This window comes from Somniosus microcephalus, chromosome 12 (assembly GCF_052327205.1).
Source record: "Somniosus microcephalus isolate GS21.2 chromosome 12, FLI_Smic_1.0, whole genome shotgun sequence".
Classification (NCBI taxonomy): Eukaryota; Metazoa; Chordata; class Chondrichthyes; order Squaliformes; family Somniosidae; genus Somniosus; species Somniosus microcephalus.
In genome coordinates, this window is record NC_140998.1 from 81,219,138 (window position 1) to 81,242,833 (window position 23,696).

Here is a 23,696-nt window from a genome sequence, read left to right on the forward strand (position 1 = left end):
TGTTTGTTCTAATGAAAACGGCCCTAATTTTTCAAGTTCTTATTTGTATTTCTGCACAACAGGCAGTATCCTAATTAATCTGTGCTCTACCCTAATACCTTAACATCTTTCCTATAATGTGGAGCCCAAAATTGCACTCAAATGGACATTGAATTCCATCTGCCACTCTCTTTGATTATTCCACTATCTTATCAGTATCCCTTTTCAGCCTCCTTTGGGCCTCTGAATTATTTACTGTCTCTCCTATTTTAGTATTTTCTGTAAATTTGGACACCACTCCCTCTACCCTATATCCAAATCATTTACGTGAACAGAAGCGGTCCCAGAACAGATCCCTTGTTGGGCACTGCTTCCCACGTCCAACCACTCTGAGAAACTGCCCTTAACTCCTTACTGTTTGTCAAGTGAACATCTGCTATTTGAATTTCCCACATCCTGCAGGAACTGCACATCACTATCCCATCTGTGCTGCCATTATTACTATGTTAGTTTAGTCATAATTAAATTTATATTCATATCTACTTCAATTTCAATTAAACTACTCTGTTCCTCTTTTCCTCTCTGTTGTTTACTCCCACTCTTGCCAAGTTCCTGTTCATGAAAGTACTGTTTCAATTGTGTTCCCATCTCATTCCCTTTCCCACATGCTCTACCTGATGTGTGCTCTCTGCTAATGTTTTATACTCCTACCAAATTAGGTTGCACCAAATTTCAACTGCTAAATTAGTAGTAGATTAATTAATGCCAAGCCAGTGACTATGGTCACCTGTTAACTGCCAATTGACTATCTGCTGTACAAATTTAAAGTAGTTAGAGGGAAACAACGCACACAAAAAAGGAACATAAGTTATAGACATTCCCCATAAATGTGTATGTCAGCTTGTTGCAAGGTAGCTGATAGGGGTTTTAATAGTTTTACTTTAAGTCAATTTTTGTCATGACAGTTCATCTTTATTTTTAATGTTAAAGCTAAATGTTGTATTTACCTATCTGTTCTTTCCACAGCTGGGGTTTTAGTCAGTCCAACTCCTTACCAGCAGCTGGATCTGTGGGTGGAGGAATGGGTAGACGAACTCCACGCCAATTCCAGATGCCCCCTCGAAATCTGCCCACTGCTCGTCTGGGTCTTATGGGGCCCAGTGGACTTATGGGTGCCCCACAGCGTAGTGCAACCAGCAATCCTGCCATATTAAAACAAGGGAGACAGGTTTGTTCAAACCTTTTTGCCTTTTGTATTACACTTCAAAAGATGTGTAAGTATGTATTCTTGGAAATTTGCTGTTTTAAATGTAATTTTTGTTGTAGCAAACAGAAGATCCAGCACTCCTGTTTAAGTTAAAAGGGCAGGATAATAGACTGTTTAAACAGATTTGCCAAATCTGGATTGGAACAATTTCTCAGATTTTCCTGATTTGAGTAACTTGTCTGGTTCCTTTTAAAAAGGCCCAGTGAGAACAGTCTGCAGGCATTTCCTGTTTTTCCTCACTTTGGTGTGTAGAGGTTCTGAAAAGGGATGAAAATATGGAAGAGGAACAGACTCTGCTTCTCTGAGAATGGGAGAAGCCAAGAATTTTATGTACAGAAGAGTGCACAACAGATTCATTCAGAGAGTGTAAATGTAAAACAATGAATGAAACTTGTAAGGATGGTAAGCTCTGGAGCAGTAGATATTGCCAGCACAGTTAGAGCATGATGTAAAGTGTGCAATGGGCTTTAAATGCCAACAGTTGCCCTATATTAGAGGCAGCATATCTTAAGCTATATATTCTAAAATAAGTTTGTTTCCACAGAACCTATGGTTTGCTAACCCTGGAGGAAGTAACAGTATGCCAAGCCGAACCCATAGTTCAGTACAGCGTACGCGCTCACTGCCTGTCCACACATCACCACAAACTATGCTGATGTTCCAGCAGCAAGGTGAGTAGAAGAGAAGCTTAAACAGATGCCTTTCTGTAGGTGGATAAAAATTAACATCAACACTTGTAAACTCTTGGAAAATGTTGAGCCTCAATTATCAACATGCATTCCTCGCGACTTATAAAAGGTTTTTTCCCCCTGCATGTGCAGTGGCTGGTTGGCTAAAGGCCAGAGTATGCAAACCAGAGTCTGCTATAGCCTGACCAAAAAAATTTCTGACGCTAGTCAGATTACTGGATTCATTAAACCACAGACCTCCGTGGTGGGATTTGTCCCTATAAATAACAGGTTGACTCTGTTGGATCTTTAGTTAGCTTTCCACCATAGGCTTTATGTTACAGCTGGAATTTTATTGTATTCGTGCAACTACAACAAACCTTTCTATTTTTAAATAGTGTAGCACAATAGATGCATCATGGAAGATATTCAGCTGATAAATATTGATTAGGCTTTCTGTATTATACATATTATTTCTCACTCCTATTAACTGAGAGAAATATACTATGAAAGCTTAGAAGATGTTTTCTGTTTTACTTTGGCAAAAAATTGTGCAGGATCATTTGTGACTTTTTTTGTAAATTTGCAGAAAATCTAGGAAACTACTAAACATTCTTGTGTTGGATGAAATGTATAATTGTAAATAAATTTCCAAATGTTTTTCAAAAAAATTGCAGCTATGTCAGAATTTTCACTTCATATAGGTTAGTTGAACTCGTTATTTACTAGTTGAAGCAAAAATTATAATTTTGAAAGCTTGTACCACAGTTTTACATCTTTATGGTTGACTAAGTATTTTACTAACCTAACATGCCTTAAGATTTATGAATGATGGAAATAGTTTTGTATACTGACTGTAACTGCTGCTTTCACTGTGGCAAGAAGTAATTAAGACTAGAGAAACTGGTTCTTTTCATTCGAACAAATAAGGTTTATATGAGAACTGACTGAGGTGTTGAAAATTGAGGGATTTTGATAAAGCAAATAAGGGAAATCTATCTTCACTGGTTGGTGAGTTGGTAACTAGAGGGCATAAATTTTAAGTAGTAACATATTAACAATTTCAGACGAGAAGACCTTTGGTCCATCAAGCTCACCTATCCACAGTATTCCTATGATGTATTTCTGATAAGCTTGAATCCCATTTGACAATATCCTGTGTAGTGCCTTCTTGAAATCCATTGACCTGTCTTGTTCACCACCCATACCACACACCTTTTCCACTACCCTTTTTTAGTAGAATAAAATGTCCTTCTGCATTCAATTATTTTTATCCTTAATATGTAAATATGACCCCCTTCTGCTTAAATTCTGTACATGGCAGAAAAACGTACTTGGATCCAATTTGTCCAAGCCTTTATAATTGTAAACACTTCTGTCGTATCTCTTCTCCGCTTTCGCTTTGAGAGGAAAGACCCAGGGTAATCAATTTTTCCTCATACGTCATTCCCTTAAGTTTTGGGATCAGCTGTGTAGCCCTTCTCTACCCCTTCCAGTAACTGAATATCCTTTTTGAAATAGGGAGACCAAAACTGACTGCAGTACCCCGATATGGCCTCTCACCAAGACCAAATACAGTTTTAAAAGGACTTCTCTAGATTTGTATGTGGCACCGTTTGTTATGCATCCCGATAATTTTTAACTGCCTGGGAACATTGTGCTGATGATTTTTAGTGACCTGTTTACAAAAGCACCATAGCTCTCCTGCTCTGATACTTTGAACATTCCCATTTAGCACGTAATCCACCCTCCCTCCGTCAAAACTCATTTTACATTTCCCTGTATTAAGTTGCACCTGCCATTTATCCGCTCACTAATCGTTTTTGTCAAGATCATTTTGAATTTATGCACATTGATATTCTTCATTTTGCTACTGCTCCCAATTTAGTTTTGTTTAGTAAAGTTTGACAACTTTAGACACAATTCCTTCCTCTGAATAGCTTAAAAAATTATAAAGCACATCAGTTACAACACTTCAATGTGACACTTCATTGTTAACTGGCTACCAACCATGTACCTGCCCATGCACTACTGTTCGTTGTCTACTGACCAACCAATCCATTTTAATACATTTCCATCTATCCCATGAACTTGAACCTTGTGCAGTTATGTGGGGCAGTGTAAAATGCCATACTAAAATCTAGGTAGATAATATCCACTAGGTCTTTCATCTCTTCAAAGACATCCAATAAATTAGTCAAGCATGACCTACCACTCCTAAAACCATGCTGACAATCTCGGATTAACTCATGCCCCTCAGTGCTGCTTTATGTCATCAAAAGAATAAAGGGAAAGGTTAGCAGAATTTTTTTTAAATGCGGAGGGTTGTTAAGACATAGATTCTGCTTCCTCCAACGGTTTCTGGAAAGCATTCAATTCAATTCAATTCAAATGCTTTATTGGCATGAAAGTTTACAGAGAACCATATTGCCAAAGCTTACATAGCAAAAAGGTACAGTTTTCCAACATTCTGTAGGTGTCAATCGATTTGACATTTGTTGGGTACATACAATATTACTTTTAAACAATATTAATTTTAAACAGTCTTTCTACTTCATTTGGTACGTTCAATATTAATTTTAAACAGTCTTACTTTTAAACAGTCCTCAGGTTGTGACATGTTGTTACATATTTGGCCCCAAGGTATGGTCTGTCTCCTTCTCCTAGGACTAATCTCTTCGCTTTATATAAAAAAAAAAAAAAGTGGATAAATAGTTGGGAGGGGGAAATGGTATGGGGAAAAAGACAGGACAGTAGGGCTAAATGCATAGTTGTTTCTCAGTCAGCGCAGGCACAATGGGCTGAATGGCCACCTCTTGTGCTGTAAAATTTTGACTCTATGAATCTTCAGTATTGCGTACAACAGATTTCTTACAGTTCTACTTACTGGTTGTGTTGTGCACAGTTGGTATTTAGAGAGAATTCCTGCATCAGTGCACTAGTGAAGTGATATAACATTTGCTTAATTCAGCCTCCCTTTGACACAGAATCAAAAGGTAATTATTACTTTTCTTCTTAGGCAGTCCCTCGGGACCGAGGGTGACTTGCTTCCACATTAAAAATGAGTTCTCAGGTGACTGATGAGTCCAATGTGGGACCTACAGTCTCTGTCACAGGTGGGGCAGACGGTGGTTGAAGGGGTGGGTGGGTGGGGTGCTTGGCTTGACGTGCGCTGCCTGCGCTTGGCTTCCACTTGCTCCTGGCGAAGAGTCTCGGTGTTCGGCGCCTTCCCGGATGCTTCTCCTCCACTTTGTGCGGTCTTGGGCCAGGGACTCCCAGGTGTCGGTGGGGATGTTGCACTTTTTCAAGGAGGCTTTGAGGGTGTTCTTGAAGCGTTTCCTCTGGCCATTTGGGGCTCTCTTGCCATGCCGGAGCTCCGAGTAAAGCGCTTGTTTTGGGAGTCTCGTATCGGGCATGCGGACAATGTGACCCGTCCATCGGAGCTGATTGAGCGCGGTCAGAGCTTCGATGCTGGGGATGTTGGCCTGAGCAAGAACACTGATGTTGGTGCGCCTATCCTGCCAATGGATTTGCAGGATCTTGCGGAGGCAGCGTTGGTGGTACCTCTCCAGTGCTTTGAGGTGCCTGCTGTACATGGTCCATGTCTCTGAGGCATACAGCAGGGCAGGTATCACTGCTGCCCTGTAGACCATGAGCTTAGTGCTGGGTTTGAGGTCCTGGTCTTCAAACACACTCTCCCTCAGGCAACCGAAGGCTGCCCTGGCACACTGAAGGTGGTGTTGGACTTCGTCGTCGACGTCTGCCCTTGTTGACAGGGTCCCGCAGTATGGAAAGTGGTCCATGTTGTCCAAGGCCTTGTCGTGGATTTTGATAATCGGGGGGCAGCACTGTGTGGCAGGGGCAGGTTGGTAGAGGATCTTTGTCTTATGGATGTTTAGTGTAAGGCCCATGCTCTCATATGCTTGGGTGAAGGTGTTTACGATGGTTTGGAGTTTGACCTCCGAGTGAGTGCAGACGCAAGCATAGTCTGCATACTGTAATTCAACGACAGAGGATGGGACGATCTTGGATCTGGACTGGAGGCGACGGAGGTTGAACAGTTTCCCGTTTGTTCTGTAAATTAGCTCCACTCCAGTGGGGAGCTTATTGAGGGTGAGATGGAGCATTGCAGCAAGGAAGATTGAGAAGAGCGTTGGTGCGATGACACAGCCTTGCTTGACCCCGGTTCGTACGTGAATTGGGTCTGTGGTGGAACCGTTGGTCAGGATCATGGCTTGCATGTCGTCGTGAAGCAGGCGGAGGATAGTGACACGCACAGGCATCTTCCACCCTTTAAAATGAAGTTCGGGACCTGGAATGTCAGGACCCTCGTGGACAACCCCAACCGTGACAGACCGGAACGTCGTACTGCTATCGTTGCCCGGGAGCTTAGACGCTTCGACATTGACATCGCCAGCCTAAGTGAGACCCGGCGGGCAGGGGAAGGCTGGCTCAAGGAGCAAGGCAGTGGTTACTCCACCTTCTGGAAAGGCAAACCCAAAGAAGAACGTCACCTCCATGGGGTAGGCTTCGCCATAAAAAATGAACTGGTCGGGCGTCTCAGAGACTCCTCGTGGTATAAACGAGCGCCTCATGACTCTTCGACTCACCCTAGCCCGAAACCAGTGCGCCACGGTCATCAGTGCGTACGACCCAACACTGGAAGCCACAGACGAGACCAAAGAGGAATTCTACTCCAGCCTCAAGCATTCCCTGTCCCGAGTCCCAACGAGCGACAAGCTGATCCTCCTTGGCGACTTCAACGCCAGAGTTGGAAAGAACACAGACCTCTGGAGAGGTGTGATCGGCAGAGAGGGGGTAGGGAAAGCCAACTCCAACGGTACCCTCCTCCTGTCGAAATGCTTAGAACATGGCCTCGTCATAACCAACACCTTGTTCCGTCAGAGAGACAAGTACAAGGCTTCATGGCAGCACCCTCGTTCCAAGCACTGGCATCTGCTGGACTACGTCATCGTCCGAGTGAGGGACCGCAAGGATGTCCGCATCACCCGCGCCATGACAGGAGCTGATGACTGCTGGACAGACCACCGCCTAATCTGCTCTGTCATCTCCATCAACATAGCCCCAAAACAGCGGCGGCAAGAGAAACAATGCCGCAAGAAAATTAACGCTGGAGCACTCAAAGACCCCGCTAAGAAAGCCCTATTCAGGCTGCGCCTCACAAACAACCGGACGACTCCCAGTGATGCAGAGACACAGAGTGCCCACAGCATCTGGTCTGCACTCAAGGCCTCCATAATCAGCACCTGTGAAGAGACGCTCGGTCACTCGACCAGGAAACTCCAAAGACTGGTTCGACGAGAATGACCAGGAGATCCAGGAGCTAATAAGGCGCAAGGCATTTCTGATCTGGAAACAGCAACAGAACTTGAGAGCAAGAAAGCAGCTCTACAGTAGCCTGAAGGCCGAGGTCTAACAAAAAACTCGCGACCTAAAGAACAGATGATGGGTGGAGACAGCGCAGGAGATCCAGCAGCCAGCCGACAACCACGACGTGCGTGGATTCTTTAGCACAGTCAAGACCATCTACGGCCCAAGCACCCAAGGCCCTTCCCCACTGCGGGCCAAGAACGGAGAGGTACTCCTCAAGGACAGGGAAGCAGTCAGTGCCCGCTGGAAGGAGCACTTCGAAGATTTCCTTAACCACGACTCTGTCTTCGACACGAGTGTCCTCAACTCCATCCCACAGCATGCTACTCGCCACCATCTCAGCACAACTCCAGCCCGGCACGAGGTTGAGAAGGCCATCCGACAACTGAAGAACAAGGCCTCGGGAGCAGATGGAATCCCCGCCGAGGCACTAAAGCATGGAGAAGCACTGCTGGCGTGAATTCATGAACTCATTTCTCTTATCTGGAAGGAGGAGAGCATGCCAGGGGATCTCAGACGCCGTAATTGTGACCATCTTCAAGAAAGGTGACCAGTCCGATTGCGATAATTACAGAGGAGCTTCCCTGCTGTCTGCCACAGGGAAAGTCATTGCAAGAATCCTCCTCAATCGCCTTCTCCCAGTGGCCGAAGAGCTCCTCCCAGAGTCGCAATGCGGATTCCGCCCACTAAGGGGCACAATGGACATGATCTTCACCGCACGTCAATTATTACTTTATGATATCGCTGTGGCACAAAATAGCTTCATTGTTAATGGTGCAGTCACACGTCAAGTAGAAAATCAGTAGCAAAATGGGTGTGTACATAAAAATGGGGGGGAAAAAACCTGCTTTTCCGTTAAATGCCTTCAGCCACCAAATGGTATAAAACTGACAATCACAAAAATCATTAGATTTTAAGATTGTCAATTAACCATAGCCTCCATTTGTCTTGGTTGGAGGCTACAGTCCTCTTAATAAAGAGTGAGTGGATTCCTGGAATTACAAATGTTAGTGGTGTAATTATTTGCTATCACATAACAAGATAGACATTTTCTTTTTGGTGACTGATTTTTTTTTAAAAACTAGTTTGTGAAATTTTGTGGAATATAACTAAGCAATGACATTTAAATGTTCAGCAATTGTGTCTTTCTGTTACAAATTCCTCACAAACCGCACCAGTGAACAGGAATACCTGTTACCATAATTTCTTTGTTGTAGAGATGTTTCCGCTTGCAGGGGAGACCAGAATTTGGGGCCATAAATATGATAGTCATGAATAAATTCAATAGTAAATTCAGGAGAAACTTCTTTACTGAGAGTGGTTAGAATGTAGAACTCGCTACCACAAGGAGTAGTTGAGGCGACTAGCATAGATGCAATTAATGGGAAGCTAGATAAACACATGATGGAGCAAGGAATAGAAGGATATGTTGAAGGGGTTAGATGAAGAATGGTGGGAGGAGGCTCGTGTGAACCTGTTGGGCCGAATGGCCTGTTTCTGTGCTGTAAATACTACTAAAAAACCTCAAAATTGTTCATAGAGAATGGATTGCTGTTGAAAATCCAAGTTTTTAAAAAAAAAAAAAAAAAGTCTGTCCTGCATTATTTTTGAGCTTTAAGCAATTTTTGAATATATAAAACCTGGAAACTGTATAAACAATGAACTTTTGAGCATTTTTTCCAAGTAATTATTGTTCATGGGAATATTTTATTAAATACTATGGGGGAAAAATTGGGTGAGTAACGCCACCTGTTGGCGCCTAAAGAGGCAGTCAGTGGCTGTAGCGCCACTGGCTGCGCCTCCCGCGATATTCAGCAGGGGCGTTAATGGTGGTGTTAGCCTTTTGCGCTGCGCCGCCACCGATGACGTCATCGGTGTGCGCAGCGCCCCGATCGCGATATTTGGTAGTGAACGCTGCTGTAGCGCCGTTTGCTACCCGCGCCCGGTTCACGGGGCCTTGCTGCGCCGGCAGAGGCGCAAGTTAAGGTGGAGGTGCAGGGCGGCCGCTTTTTCGGTGGCCACCTACCAGCACCTCCGTCCCTGGTCTCATTTCCCCCCCCCCCCCCCCCCCCCCCCCCCCCCCCAAAGCGGCATTGCCGGCTGTTTCCCGAGAGCCCGGCACTTCTCCTTGGTGCCGGGCTCTTTTGCCGGCACTTGCGATCGGGGCTCGCGCTGTTGCAGGCCCCTCCCCCTTAACAGTGGGAGGAAGGCCTGCAGTACCGTAGCGTGGCGCTGCGGCACGTAGCGCTGCGAAATTCACTTTCAGCGCCCTAAGAGGGACGCGGAGCACTCGAGCCGCGCCCCGTCTCCTCCTTGGGGCACTTCAACTGAATTAGCAGCGATCGCTAATGCGGCGCAAATTCCAGCGCCCAGGCGAACTTTGCGCCGCTTGGGCGCCTCAGGCCAATTTCTAGGCCTATAAGTCAGGCAACTGACTAATGCAATAAATTTTCAATTTCTGCACGTCTGAAGTGTAGATTAGGAGATTGCATACCGTTAGCCTGTGATTTTCTGTTAATTGATTTTAAGAAGCAGAAAATTTAAGATGTGAACAAATGAGGAAATTACCTGTGGGCACAAAAGGGGCTACAAAAGAATCTGGAGGAGGCTGACGGATGAGAACACAAAGTGGTGGGATTGCTGCTTGATGATTCTAAAGTGTTCCAGTAGTAGTTTGGGTCCCATTCTTCTGGGCCTCCCATCCCAACAAGCCTGTTAAAACCCTGCTCTCCCCCCCCCCCCCCCCCCCCCCCCCAAAATACTGCCAGATCCAAAAAATCCCCAATACTGCTGGACTCTTAAAGGCCTCAAAAGCCCCTTCGCCTGGACCCCGAGCCCCCCTCAATGCTCCGAAATCCCTTGACAACATTCCCACTGCTCCCTGCTACCACAAACACCTTAATGCACCGAATATTCCTTTTCAGTGCCCTCGGATACCAGGATACTACTGTGATCCCAGGACCTTCCACCAGTGTTCCTAGAACCTCACTCTCTATAGTGTTCTCGGAGCACTAAGCCCGCTCTTTTTCCCCCCCCCCCCCCCAACCAACAATGCTTTCAAACTCAGCCCCCCCCCACCATGCAAAATATTGCTAGATCCTGACACCATCCCAGTACTGCCCTACCCCAGGCCTCCTTTCCAAACATGTGTGCCTGCTAATACTACTTGGTATAACACCCCTGTATGATTAGAACCTTCAGCTCACTGATGAACACCACAAATCATCTGTTAGTGTATTGTAATACTAAAAGAAATCTGGAGTAGTAATACAGCACAAAAAAATTGTAATGCATTGAAGGGTGGGCTAAAGCCAAGTTTTAATTAGAGCCGGTAATTCTTGGGACAAGGAATTGCTAATGTGAATAATTTCCCTTATGCTAAATTTATCATATTTCATTGTTTTTTCTTTTGGATATTTTCCTGAGCTTCAGCTGCTCATTATTTCCAAGCGAAATAGTAGCATATCAATCCTCGGTGGTGATGTCACGTCCCTCCCCGTGACAACAGAATGGTTGAGGGTCAGAGGATGCAATGTAGGCTGCATTATGTAGCACTACTAAAATGCTAATAAAGTTTTAAAGTACAAGATTATGATGAATCATCAATCGATGTTTAGCTAGTAGGATACTTAATGCTTGTTTTATTTTGAAGGGTGGTCACTATTGCTGTTGAAAGAAAATTAATTTATAACAGTAAATTTTATATCCGTAACTCAATACATGTTGACATTTACACAATTTTCAAAATAATTGTAGTTGAATAATTCTTTTCTTGTACGTTTTTACTTCCTCTTAAAAAGAATTAAGTAGGACAGACCTAGAAACTAAAACCAGTCTGAGCCTTGATTGTTCTAAGATTGCATTAAGTGCATTTTTAGCCCAATCCATTCCAGTGAAACCTTTATCATTCAAAGAATTTTGACCACCACATGTACCCTATATTTTGACTAGGCCATTGGATATTGTGTTGTTTTATAAGAATCTTTAAGTAATGTTTCTGGATGTTTAAATTTTGATGGTGTCTTCTATGGTAAATTAAATTTTGAGCCAATTTGATTCTTTGTCATGGAACTAGTAAAAGGTCATCAGATCCTTGGACACAAATCAAATTTTTCCATTCTATTTGGGACCAGAGAGAATATACTCTCTTATAGGGCAGCACGGTGGCATAGTGGTTAGCACTGTTGCCTCACAGCGCCAGGGACCCAGGTTCGAATCCGGCCTCGGGCGACTGTCTGTGTGGAGTTTGCACATTCTCCCCGTGTTTGCGTGGGTTTCCTCCGGGTGCTCCGGTTTCCTCCCACAGTCCAAAGATGTGTGGGTTAGGTTGATTGGCTATGATAAATTGACCCTTAGTGTTAGGGGGATTAAATACGTGGGGTTACGGGGATAGGGTGGGATATGTGTTGGTGTAGGGGTTACGGGGATCGGGTGGGATATGTGTCGGTGCAGGCTCGATGGGCCGAAATGGCCTCTATCTGCACTGTGGGGTTTCTGTGATTATACTCCCGGAAATTAGTCTTAATCAGCTCCTCTTTCCTTCCTGGGAAAAAAATAGCTCTGTTCTCGTGCAAGGTCAGATTGTAGGTCAACTTGTCACAAAAAAAAGTGTTTGTTTTATTGTATATGCTCATTGGGGTGAGGGATGGATTTTTTTTTTTCTTTTTAACTTTAATGTCCAGTAACTGCTTAAAGTATCCAAGTCACATGTAAAGCAGGATTCCTGATTGTCAGTCATTTGCCCCAATCTGGAAATGTGTCCCAAATGTATTAATGCCATTTTCCATTTCTCTCACTCTTGCCCTTTCAGCCTACCTGAATTAAATTTTACTAAGCAGCCTTACTAGCCATCCAAGGAGAGGAAAATTTGATTCTGAATTGCCTTTCTGAAAATTACTTGTGCCATTTTCAGATGCCAAAAATGCTTTAATAGTTTGACACTTGTGAATTTTTTGTTAGATATTCAGTTTCACAATGGTAATTCTTGTCTGCTACATATCTTTGAATCCTGATGGATGGGCAATTTGCCTTTCAGAGTTCCAAGTGCCAGTGACCGAACCTGATATAAACAACAGACTGGAATCACTGTGTCTCAGTATGACTGAACATGCCCTGGGTGGTAAGTGTAAAAGATGAAAACAATGTAATTCAAGCATGCCCAAAAGTCAAATGAAGCGTCTGTACAATTAGAATGTTTCGGAATAGCTTTACATGTAAAAGAACAGTATCCTTTAATTGGTCTGCATTGGTGAACCAAATTTATGGTAAAAGGGAGGCCTTTTAGTGGGGGAATAGTTTAGCAACCTGTAAAGTTTCCTTTTCACTCAAATGAATGAAATATGTGAGTGAGATTTATAGATTATAATTTATGATGAGTTTTTTGATTATCATTCTACATTTTAAGTTTGAAGTGATTAAATCAGATTTCAATGAATATATCACTTTCTGTCAGCTGCAGGAGGTATGATGAGTGTTGATGCTTTTATTCTAATACCTGCCTCTGACAAAAATCCTATAAAACAGGATCCTTGGTTATCAATAATTTGCCCCAACCTGAAAATAGGTCCCAGATTTACCGATCCCATTTTTCATTCCTCTAGTTGCTGAACTATTCCCCCACTAAAAGAGCCCTTTTACCATCAAAATTAAATTGAATTCCCTCATCAACTACTTAATATGTATAGAACTGTAGACATTTACAGCACTGGAGGCCATTCAGATTATCATGTCTATGCTGACTCTTTGCTAGAACGGTCAACAACTAATCCTGATGCCCCACTCTCTTCCATAGTTCTGCATCTTGCTCTCCTTCAAAAATGTATCCAATATTCCCTTAAAAATACTATGGTATTCCTTGGTAAGCATCCCATGTTCCAAAAACAATTGCATAAAGAAATTCTAGCCCATCTCCTTGCTCTTAAAATTGATGCCCCAACTAGAGGAAATTAATTTTTTTCCTTATTCACTCTATCAAAACCCTTCATAATTATTAAAAAAAAACCTCTATTAAACCCTTTTGTGCTCCAGTGGAAATAGTCCCAGTATCTCAAGTCCCTTCTCATAACTATGGTTTCCTATCCCTGGCATCATCCTGGTAAATATATGCTGTATGCTCTCTCTGGCTTTAATATCCTTTCTATAATGGGGTACCTAAAACTGCATACAATGCTGTAACTGTGGCCTAACCAATGTTTTATACAAATTTATCATTACTCTATGCTCCTATTTCAAAAATCCAAAAAAGCTGTTGGCCTTTTTTATGGCTTGATCTACTCGCACTTTCAGGGAGTTGGGTATTTGCAGTCTCACTCCATCCACATCCTCCAGTGTCTTTCCATTGAGTGTATACTCTCACTCCTTGTTTTTCATCCCAAGATGTATTATCTTACAGTTTTGCACATTAAATTACATCTTCCACCTGTCTGCCCATTTTACCAACCTATCTGTGACTTCCTGATGTCTTTTGTGCTCCTCCTCTCGGTTTTCCAAAGCACCTACCTTGTGTCATCAGCAAATTTTAAGGTTGTGCTCCCAATGCTCAATTCTAAATCATTTATATATACCAGGACTGACCCTTGAGGTACACAACTTCAACCCTTCTTCAATCTAAGAAGTGCCCGTACACCCTAATTCTTTGATTCTCATTCATCAACCAACTTTCTATCCATGTTGCTACATTTCTTCTTCTTTCATGTACCTTAATCTTTCTAAGCCTCTTCTAAGACACCTTATTGAATGTTTTCTGAAAATCCATATATACATTTACTGCATTCTATTTATTTATCCAATTAGTCACTTAAAAAAACTATTATTTGTCAAATGTGACTTGCCTTCAACAAATTTGTCCTTGATAACCCATGCATTGCTAAATGCTCACTTAATTTATCTTGAATTATCGATGTTCTAACAGTGAAATGGATGCATGATGGTATAGATTTAATGCTGTAATCTCATTTTAAATTCATATGTTCTTAGTAAAATTTCACTTGGGGTAGGGTGAAAAGGCAGAAAACTTCACTTTGTTTAGGACATAATCTGATCCCTCGCTGAAATTACTACCTAGTAATCCATTATTTTTTGTTTAACAGCAATGGTTGATTTAAGTTAATGGATGACAGATAAAGACAGTTTCTAATGTACATAATTAAAGTGCACCATTATTCTCCTCATTTTCACGAGCTATTTTTGAAAGCTACAGGTGACTTTTATATGCACAAGTTCTGTGGCACAATTCTGTATACTGCAACATAAATAATACATTGGAAAATATTTAGATTTACATTTTTAATGGTGCTTAAATACTATAACCTTGTGTTTTTTTTAATTGCTCCATAAATCAAGTATCTCTTGAAAATGCACGTTGATCCAGAATTCAAAGGATTGATCTGGTCAGCCAAACAGTACTTTCTGTGTCAAGAGTTGTTTTTTGATAAGAATTCCCCGACTATTGATGCACAACTTTTCTTAGCAGTTTTGTATTTGATTTCATTAATGAAGTGGAAAACTGAACGTACTACTTATAATTAAACCTGTATATCCACAACGAAGTCTCTGTTAAAGCCATTTATTAGTAATATTTTTGGAAAACTCCGCCAGTGGTGTGGTGTGGTTTGGTATGCAGGACTGCTGTCCATATGTTAAGCTCCAAAGTTCTAACAAAATGAACTGTGTCCGTGTGCCATCTGCTTTGCATGTCTCTTAAATAGCTTATTAGTATAGCAAACCTTGAGGCATTTCCTTAAACATCACTTTCCCAGCAAAGTACACAGTGCTGGGTTGACTTATGGTAAGATTTTATTTGCAGTCAGCTAGTTTTAGTTCAAATGCAATGAAAGCCTCTCCAGCTTGCCATCAACTGAATAGTAAGTTTTATATTTATTTGGTAGGCAAAAGTTAAGATTTTTTTCGCTGAAATAAAGTCAATCTGCTTTTGTTCCAGCAAAAAAAATGAATAATTGTAAATCTTTATAGATCAAAAATGTAATCCTTCTATGAGTTTAAACCTGCACTCTGTTCAAGTTACTTGATATCTGACTTGCCAGAGTTAAAGCCTACAGCTTTTCAGCATTTCTAGAGACACCTTGTATCGAATTGATTTTTCAATTCTATGTAAACCACATAAATTACTAATTTAATTAATCTAGTTCTACAAATGTTGCCATCAGTTATTTATTTCAAAATTCTATTTTTTTTAAACAAAGTTCCTTTCAAATATTGTGGCAATTACAGGGTTAATCCACAATTGTTCTGTGCTTATTTAGATAGTAACACCCAGTGCTGGCAAAAATATAGATAAGTTTATACTATATACTGTAATACTATTACAGGAAACTTTCGTTTAACCGGAGGTTAGAAGTCCGGAAAGCTCTATCTAACGGCAAAATTCAGGAGCTGTTTTCTATAGGTTTTTTTACTTCTCGTTTTTCTTTTCCCAGTCAGGCTCTGCAAGGTCTGTAGCTAAGCAACAGCTTCAGCTAGAGACGTTTGCAGCTGCAGCCGACTGTTTTGAAGCTGTTCAGGGTTTGTTGATTCACACGGAGCTGAAAAGCTGTGTATGTTTCAACATTAGGGCTGGATTATACGGCAGTTTTGATCTAACGGCACCAGCTCGGTCCCATCAGTGCCGGATACCAGAAAGTTTCCTGTACCAATATAATAATAAAAGCCCATCACCAACTTGTGTTTTATTTGCATTTGCAATTAACCATCTCATGCCATGTCCAAATGTTGACCATTTCATTAAAAAGCAAATGTAATGTTTGATCTATAAAAGTTTTGAAATGGAGCAGTTACAAATATTGCCTTAATTTACCAAATGGAAATAAATTGCGTGCTAATGCATCTCCAGATTAAAATGTTATGCCAATTTGAAAATATTAGAAAACCTTATTCAGCGCTTCAAATGCCTTAAATGATGAATGAGTGATAGTGTATTGATGTACCAAAGCACTCAGACAAAAAAATCATCATCCTACCACTTCTGAAGGAAAATTTCATATTTAAAATGAAGATGGAGGAAAATCTGGATATTTTAAGCACATTTTCATTTTTCTCCGATGAAGAAGTAACACTCAAGCAATTGAATTTGGTTTTATTTTCTTGTATTTTTTTGTTTGATTGTGTAGGCCAAATAAATCACAGCTTGAGGTTTTGCGTACAAGCTATTTTTTCAGTCTAGGAAGATGGGGGCTATATGTTTATGTAACCACTCCTCCTGGCCAAACCACTCCTTCTCACAGAGTGAAACTGTATTTGTGTATTTAACCAATCAAGGAGTCTACTAACATTGATCAGAGATGTTTACATTTAATGATGATTCTTGATCTTTATATATCATGCAGATAAAAGCTGATTTCAAGTAAGATACCAAGATCTTAGTAAGAATTTTGCAATTGGAATTGGAGAGCGGAGCAATTAATTGTCCTTTCCATTTTGAGTACAGCAATCGTGGTCACCTTAAGTTTATTATGGAGCATTAGGTTGGGTATCCTCAGTAGAATGGAGGAGTGTAAAAGCAAATCTCTTACTTAAAAAATCCTGTGAACCCATCAGGGCCAGGAGCTTTGTCTGCCCGAGGGAAATGTAATCATCTTTGAATTTTTTATCATCTTCTGTATTGTGAAACCTCCCTTTTTGAGGATGTAACTGGTAGAATAGATAAGGGAGAACCAGTGGATGTGGTGTATTTGGACTTTCAGAAGGCTTTCGATAAGGTCCCGCATAGGAGATTAGCGTGCAAAGTTAAAACACATGGGATTGGGGGTAAGGTACTGACTTGGATAGTGAACTGGTTGGCAGACAGGAAGCAAAGAGTTGGAATAAACTGGTCTTTTTCCAAGTGGCAGGCAGTGACTAGTGGGGTACCGCAGGGATTGGTGCTAGGACCCCAGCTATTCACAATATATATTAATGATCTAGATGAGGGAACTAGATGTAATATCTCCAAGTTTGCAGATGACACAAAGCTGGGTGGGCATGTGTGCTGTGAGGAGGATGCAGCAAAACTCCAGTATGATTTGGACAGGTTGGGTGATTGGGCAGATGCAGTATAATGTGGATAAATGAGGTTATCCACTTTGGTGGCAAAAACAGGAAGGCAGATTATTATCTGAATGGCAATAGATTGGGAGAAGTGGAAGTGCACTGAGACCTGGGTGTCCTTGTGCACCAGTCGCTGAATGTTAGCACGTAGGTGCAGCAGGCGGTTAAGGAGGCAAATGGTATGTTAACCTTCATAGCGAGAGGATTCGAGTACAGGAGCAAGGATGTCTTGCTGCAGTTGCACAGGGCCTTGGTGAGACCACACCTTGAGTATTGTGTGCAGTTTTGGTCGCCTTATCTGAGGAAGGATGTTCTTGCCATGGAGGGAGTGCAGCAAAGATTCACCAGACTGATACCTGGGATGGCAGGAATGACTTATGAGGAGAGATTGGGTCGATTGGGCTTATATTCACTGAAGTTCAGAAGAATGAGAGGGGATCTCATTGAAACTTATAAAATTCTAACAGGACTAGACAGACTAGATGCTGGAAGGATGTTCCCGATGGCAGGGGAGTCCAGAACCAGGGGTCACAGTCTAAGGATAAGGGGTAAGCCATTTAGGACAGAGATGAGGAGGAATTTCTTCACTCAGAGAGTGGTGAACCTGTGGAATTCTCTACCACAGAAGGCAGTGGAGGCCAATTCATTAAATATATTTATATTTCTTAAGGCTCAAGGGATATGGGGAGAAGGCAGGGACAGGATACTGAATTTGGATGATCAGCCATGATCTCATCAAATGGTGGAGCAGGCTCGGCCAAATGGCCTACTCCTGCTCCTATCTTCTATGTTTCTAGCTCTTTCATCTTGTCTCACAGGTTGAATAGGAAATTAAGTTTGTTTACCTACATGCTATATCCACCTCATCTTCTAAAATTCTTCTTCAAATGTTTAAATCCTTGTTGTTTAGTGATCCATACTTTTTTGACCACATGAGGAAGAACTTTACAAGGTGTGGGAAAGGGAGGTTGGGCAAGTTCTGTGCACAACGATCCACAAAGGGATAGATACCTTTGTCTATTGTCCCAGTTAGATAGGTTACCTATTCCAGAATATGAGGAGAGTGATTTCATTCGATGAGGGACTAATGCTCATGTTCAAAAGATAATTTAGCTGACTTCCTATTTAGAAGTTCAATATTTGTCAATTTAAAATCAATAACATTGCAATTGCCCCAGTGCTTATATATAGTGATCCTGATGATGAATCATGCTTGTATGCACATTTTCCATTATAAGCATTTTGTGAAGTATGTCATGTGTATGTACATTATTTCTACATGTGTTGAGTTTACTGTATCATGTATAGGTGCCCACGATCATCATAGTTACTAGCCTACCCCTTTGTTGCTGCATAGCTTTTAGAAGAGGTCAAACCAGACCATGGCTGCTTTTTTCATGTCAGCGGATTAATACATGTCTAGTAATGGAGTGACACTTTTGCAATGTATTCAAAACAATTTTTTTAGAGTTTGTAATTAATACTGAAATGCTGATAATATTGTTGCTAAAGAAATCTTATGAAGAAAGTAGTCCCCTGTTGTGTTTTTATTTTTAAATAAATTTGTCACTCTAGAACATTTAAAACAAAAATACTAACTTACCTGTAAATTTGAAGTTTCACTGGTTATAGTAAAGCTACAGGATCCTGTAATATTTATTTAAGAAGCATTCATTTAAAATAATGAGCGACTTTGAGTGGTCACCTTTTGGTACAAGCACTTCTAATCCAGCCTTTCACCCAACACATATATTTGTGTATTCTACTAAAATGCAATATCAATGTTTCCATAAGTAAGTTGTATTTTTATTATTTTGAAGCCAAATTTTGTTTGCACTGTTTTCAAACCCTGAAAATAGTGATATTTCAGTCACTACAAATTGTATTGTGTAGCTGTATATAAAATATTAGATTGTACAATGAAGTGTTGCAATATCTATATATTATAGATATATATATTTAATAATACTAGAGTACTGACTTTGCTTTTAATTTTCAGATGGCATTGACAGAACCTCTACTATCTAGAAGGTTAAACTACACCATTGGTGCTGGCTCTGAACCACAAAAGTAGCTGCAGGTTCAGACCACAGTTCACAAGTTCCAGTCCCGTGCCCTGGACAGGGTCAACTGATGTCTTGTCATGTTTCTGCAAGCTGTAATGAACATATTTTATTTTTGCGCAAGAGTCTGGATTGTTACTGTGTCATCAAAACCTGAAGTATTGTCAGGCCAAACAAAAGTAATTCTGTCCATGAAAAGGGTTTTGCAGTGAAGCAACCTTGGATGCCTAATATTGAAGAGTCATAATTAATGTAAGCAGAGCAGTTAGTGTAGCTATGACAAATGAATGGAGAGACCTTTTGTAGTGATGAGGGAAGAGGTGAACTTGAAGCAACACAACAGTGGTTGGTTACATTTCTGTATTTAGAAAAGTTATTTAAAAAAAATCTGTAAACTTGTACTACAAATATGTGACCAAACGAAACAAAGGATGACATGCAAGGTGTCTTTCATATTCATTGTATCTGATTGGGGTCGATGCGCTCTTTTCAGAATTGAAGTGCTATTGTCATGAAGGGGAATCTGAAATGAGTGATTTAAGTGTAACTAAAATTAATTTACATATTGTTTACATAAACATAAAGGGTACATAAACATTTTCAGGTATGCCATTGTTATTTGCATTGCCATTGTTAAAGCATTTTATTTTTTTCCTTCTGCAATAGCAGCAGGTTTGCTTTTTTGATTAGCAGCAAAGCTATGCTTCTAGGGGATATTTGGTCATTTTAAAAGAAATTGTACATGTAAATGCTAGTCCTAAATAGGTACAGATGTTCAAAATGATGAAATAAGATAGTGGGTTCTGGAATGTTGTTGAATGCAGGAGACTTGTGTGATATGGTAAGAGTTAAAGTTAATCAGCCTTGTAGTTTGTTTAACTGTCGGCGATTATGCTGTTTGCTCTTGTTTTGCTTTAGATTTCCTCCCCCCCCCCCCCCCCCCAACCCCAAAAAGGCCTAATATTTACAGTTAAAGCCGAGTTGGTACCGTATACTAGTTGTCAGATCTTGAATATTTTCTTCCTGCTCCTTTTTCCCCCCCCCCCCCCCCCCCCCCCAAACCACATACCCAAAGTAAGCGTTCAATAATCTGCAATCTAGAGCTTCAGCATCCGAGCGGGAGAGAGAGAGAGAGAGAGAGAGAGAGAGTCTAACTTGACGATTAGTACAATATATAAGGAAAGGGAAAAGCAAGTGCTGAAAAACAACCAAGAAATGGGATGAGTTTGAATGCACATGGATATAGTATTGTCGGAAAGGGAGTTAGAAATGCAGTATTGTAGATGAAGTTGGCGAAAGAAAAGTGATAAACTATATACACAAACAATGCATTTATGTTTATATACAATGAATACAACTTCAGAAAAGGTAATGTGACTGCATTCATGTTAACACACATCCTGATTAATGAGAGTCCTAAAAAGTATTTACAAATCAGAATTGATATTTATTCCTCCACTGATTTATAGATGCAGAGGTTATCTATTAATTAGATGTATTATTTTAGATATGTTATGTATTAACTTGCTATGGCTGGTAACCATGAGTATGTCTCAAAATATTAACATCCATTTAGTTAATTTTTTTAATATTGCTTATTTCTATTGACAAGGTATAGGTTAAATATTTACATATCGACAAAAATTTGTTTTGCTAAGAAGTGCTGTCTAGTGAATTAATTTTAACACGTGGCTTCTGTCTTGAGAACACTGACGCCATTCTCTGTTCTTCTGTTGAGTCCTGTATTGACTGCAGGTGTAGAGCTTGATTAATACTATCCTATGTAAAATGAATTATTTATGAAATGATGATTGCATGCACATAAGGCTGTGAAGTCAAATATCTAGAAATAAAGTGGCAGTGCCTTTCCTTTTGTATCTTCCACCTACCCCAAATGTTAACTGTTTTATACAGAGCAAGGTAGCACCACCAATTCAAAAACAAAGGTGATAAGACATATTCTTGATATTTATAGTCTTTGTTTTTGTTTTGTTAAATGTTGTGCACACAGAATATCCCTGCAAGCCCAGCACAAAGCCTGGCCTAGTAACTGTTTTTTGAATATGTTTGAAGTGCTTAACTTCTTGTGGACATTGAAAAACTTAGTTAAAGAGCCACACAAAACACTTCTCCTACTTAGTGAGCTGTGCCAGAAATGGAGGGTTTCTGTAATTTCTGCCAGGTTGTTGTGATGCCTTTAAGAGATTATGGCTGGAAAGCAAGACATAATATAGTGAAGATATTTTAAAAGCTCTGTATATGTACAAAGGCAGGTCTTGCAATGGATGTGTGTGCACTATATATAAAACACTAAATAAAAAAAATTAAAAAATTGTTTTGTACAAGTCATCAAAATTTGCTATGGTGGCTTTTATTTTTTGTATTTCTTTATCTTGATTCAGAAAATAGTGAATGTTTATTCCTCTGGGAGGAATAGGAAGCATCAGCAACGCTAATAGTAATGACCTGGATACTTCCTCCCTCTTTTATTATATTATCCCCTATGTATTTATGGACAGTTTTGTTGAAGAGTTCAATGTAGAACCTCTCCTGTTTAAAGTACACAATCCCATATTGCTTTCTTTCCTTTGTTGCATGCCAGGTAGAGGCAACCCCTCATTGTAAATGCATGCATGCTTATGTTCCTGTTTCCCTCTGTAAAGAAGGTAGTGTACAAGAAGTATGTTTCTTGCATAGTTACTGCTGCACATAAATGCATATTTTTACAGTTTGTCACCTTATGGAAGAAGCACGTTTGTTACATGTTAAAGCTTTATGACAAACACTAATACGTTTTACTTGCTGTTTTTTTGCAAGTGTATAGTTTTCAAATGTTCTTGTTTAAAGTTACCAATGAATTACTCTTGTGACTTAAACAGCAAACTTGCTACAACGTATTTATTACTCCCATTTCTGTCACTTAACTAAAATGATGGTTATTTCATATCAGCATTATATTGAAAGTGAAGGGAGATGATTAATACAAGTTTTTGTAACACTGTGGTGTATGTGTCTTTTTTTAACTGCAAAAATGAAAATACACACACCTAGTTTGAACATTCATAATATGCCAAAGAAAAAGGCTCTGTATGTAAACAGTGCTCCACATATGTGATTAGTCATGCTGCTGAACAGAAAAATGGGCAGAAAGCATAAAGGGCAAAGTCTTTATTTTTCCCTCTTTATATAGGACATCATTCTCTGCTACCAAACCCTTTCCGCTTCTGCCTTCTACAAGCAGGTATACTAGAACAACCCAGGTTGACTTTGCTATCAAATGATTTTTCTCTTCTATTCTTTCACTCTTTCTCTTCCTTTTGTGAAAGTGCTCAGGTTTCACTCAGCACATCTTCCTTAGAACAATTGTAATGTGTGAGATTGCCAATGGAGAATGAGCTGGAGCCAAAATATTGTAGATGGTGATGTTTACAAAGCTGAGCCAATGGAATCTTAATAAAATAGTGAATTCACCATTGACGCAGTGGTAAAGTGAACTATACAGTGTAAATCTCTCTCCATTATCCAACAAGCCCACAGCCAAAAAGAGGTAATTTATAAAGACATGGGCCTGAATTTTAATGTGGAAGAGTGCGTGGGTTTGGGGGCAGCTGGGGGTTAAAACTGTCGAAATTGACAGCGTCGGGAAGCTGGATCCAACCTGCCGACTTCTGCAGTTGACTCCAGCACGCAAGCCCCGCGGGAGAGGTGGGTTGTCAATTTCCATATGCTAATCACTCAATTAGTGATATTGACACTCTTCATTTTAACGTCCGGTCGATTGGCTTCCTGAAACTCGCCAGTGAAACCAAGGCAAGTACATAGCGGCAATTGAGGGGGCTTAAGGCAAAGATGCCAATAAATACTCAGCACTTACAGCTGCTTTCTTATCTGCTAGTGGGAAAGAGTTTGTTCACTACTTTTGGTGAGAGGTTACTTTGTACACTTTTGGAGGTTTGCTCTATCACATCCGGATGGGTGCCATTTATGCTGCCTTAGATTGGACCTCAGATGAGGACCTAGATGACCAGCAACAGCAGCCTGCTGCTCACAGACCTGCAGCTGCACAGTAGAGAAGGCTGCTCGCAGGAGGCACTACCAACAAAGCCGGATCTACAGGCAGAGGATTAGTTCCCGTGGCGTGTCTAAACACCAGTTTCGCAGGAGGCTCAGTATGGCAAGTCAAGTGGTCAGACATCTGAAGACCTGGTGGCCACGCATTACCACTGACTGTCAAAGTCACCACGGCCCTCAACGTTTTTGCTTCTGGATCCTTCCAGCATTCTGCAG

General features: G+C 40.8%; 1 protein-coding gene across 5 annotated transcripts in view; it reads left to right on the top strand.

The window, feature by feature from the left end:
• Positions 1 to 22,407, top strand: part of samd4a (sterile alpha motif domain containing 4A) — a 191,612-nt gene extending 169,205 nt beyond the window's left edge. For all 5 annotated transcript variants that reach the window (XM_086003216.1, XM_086003219.1, XM_086003215.1 and 2 more), the window contains 4 exons: positions 1,006 to 1,207; positions 1,791 to 1,917; positions 12,341 to 12,424; positions 19,346 to 22,407. In XM_086003216.1, coding sequence (XP_085859342.1) covers positions 1,006 to 1,207; positions 1,791 to 1,917; positions 12,341 to 12,424; positions 19,346 to 19,374 — 442 coding nt within the window. In that variant the 3' untranslated portion in view covers positions 19,375 to 22,407. The remainder of the gene's footprint in view (positions 1 to 1,005; positions 1,208 to 1,790; positions 1,918 to 12,340; positions 12,425 to 19,345) is intronic.
• Positions 22,408 to 23,696: the final 1,289 nt, after the last annotated feature.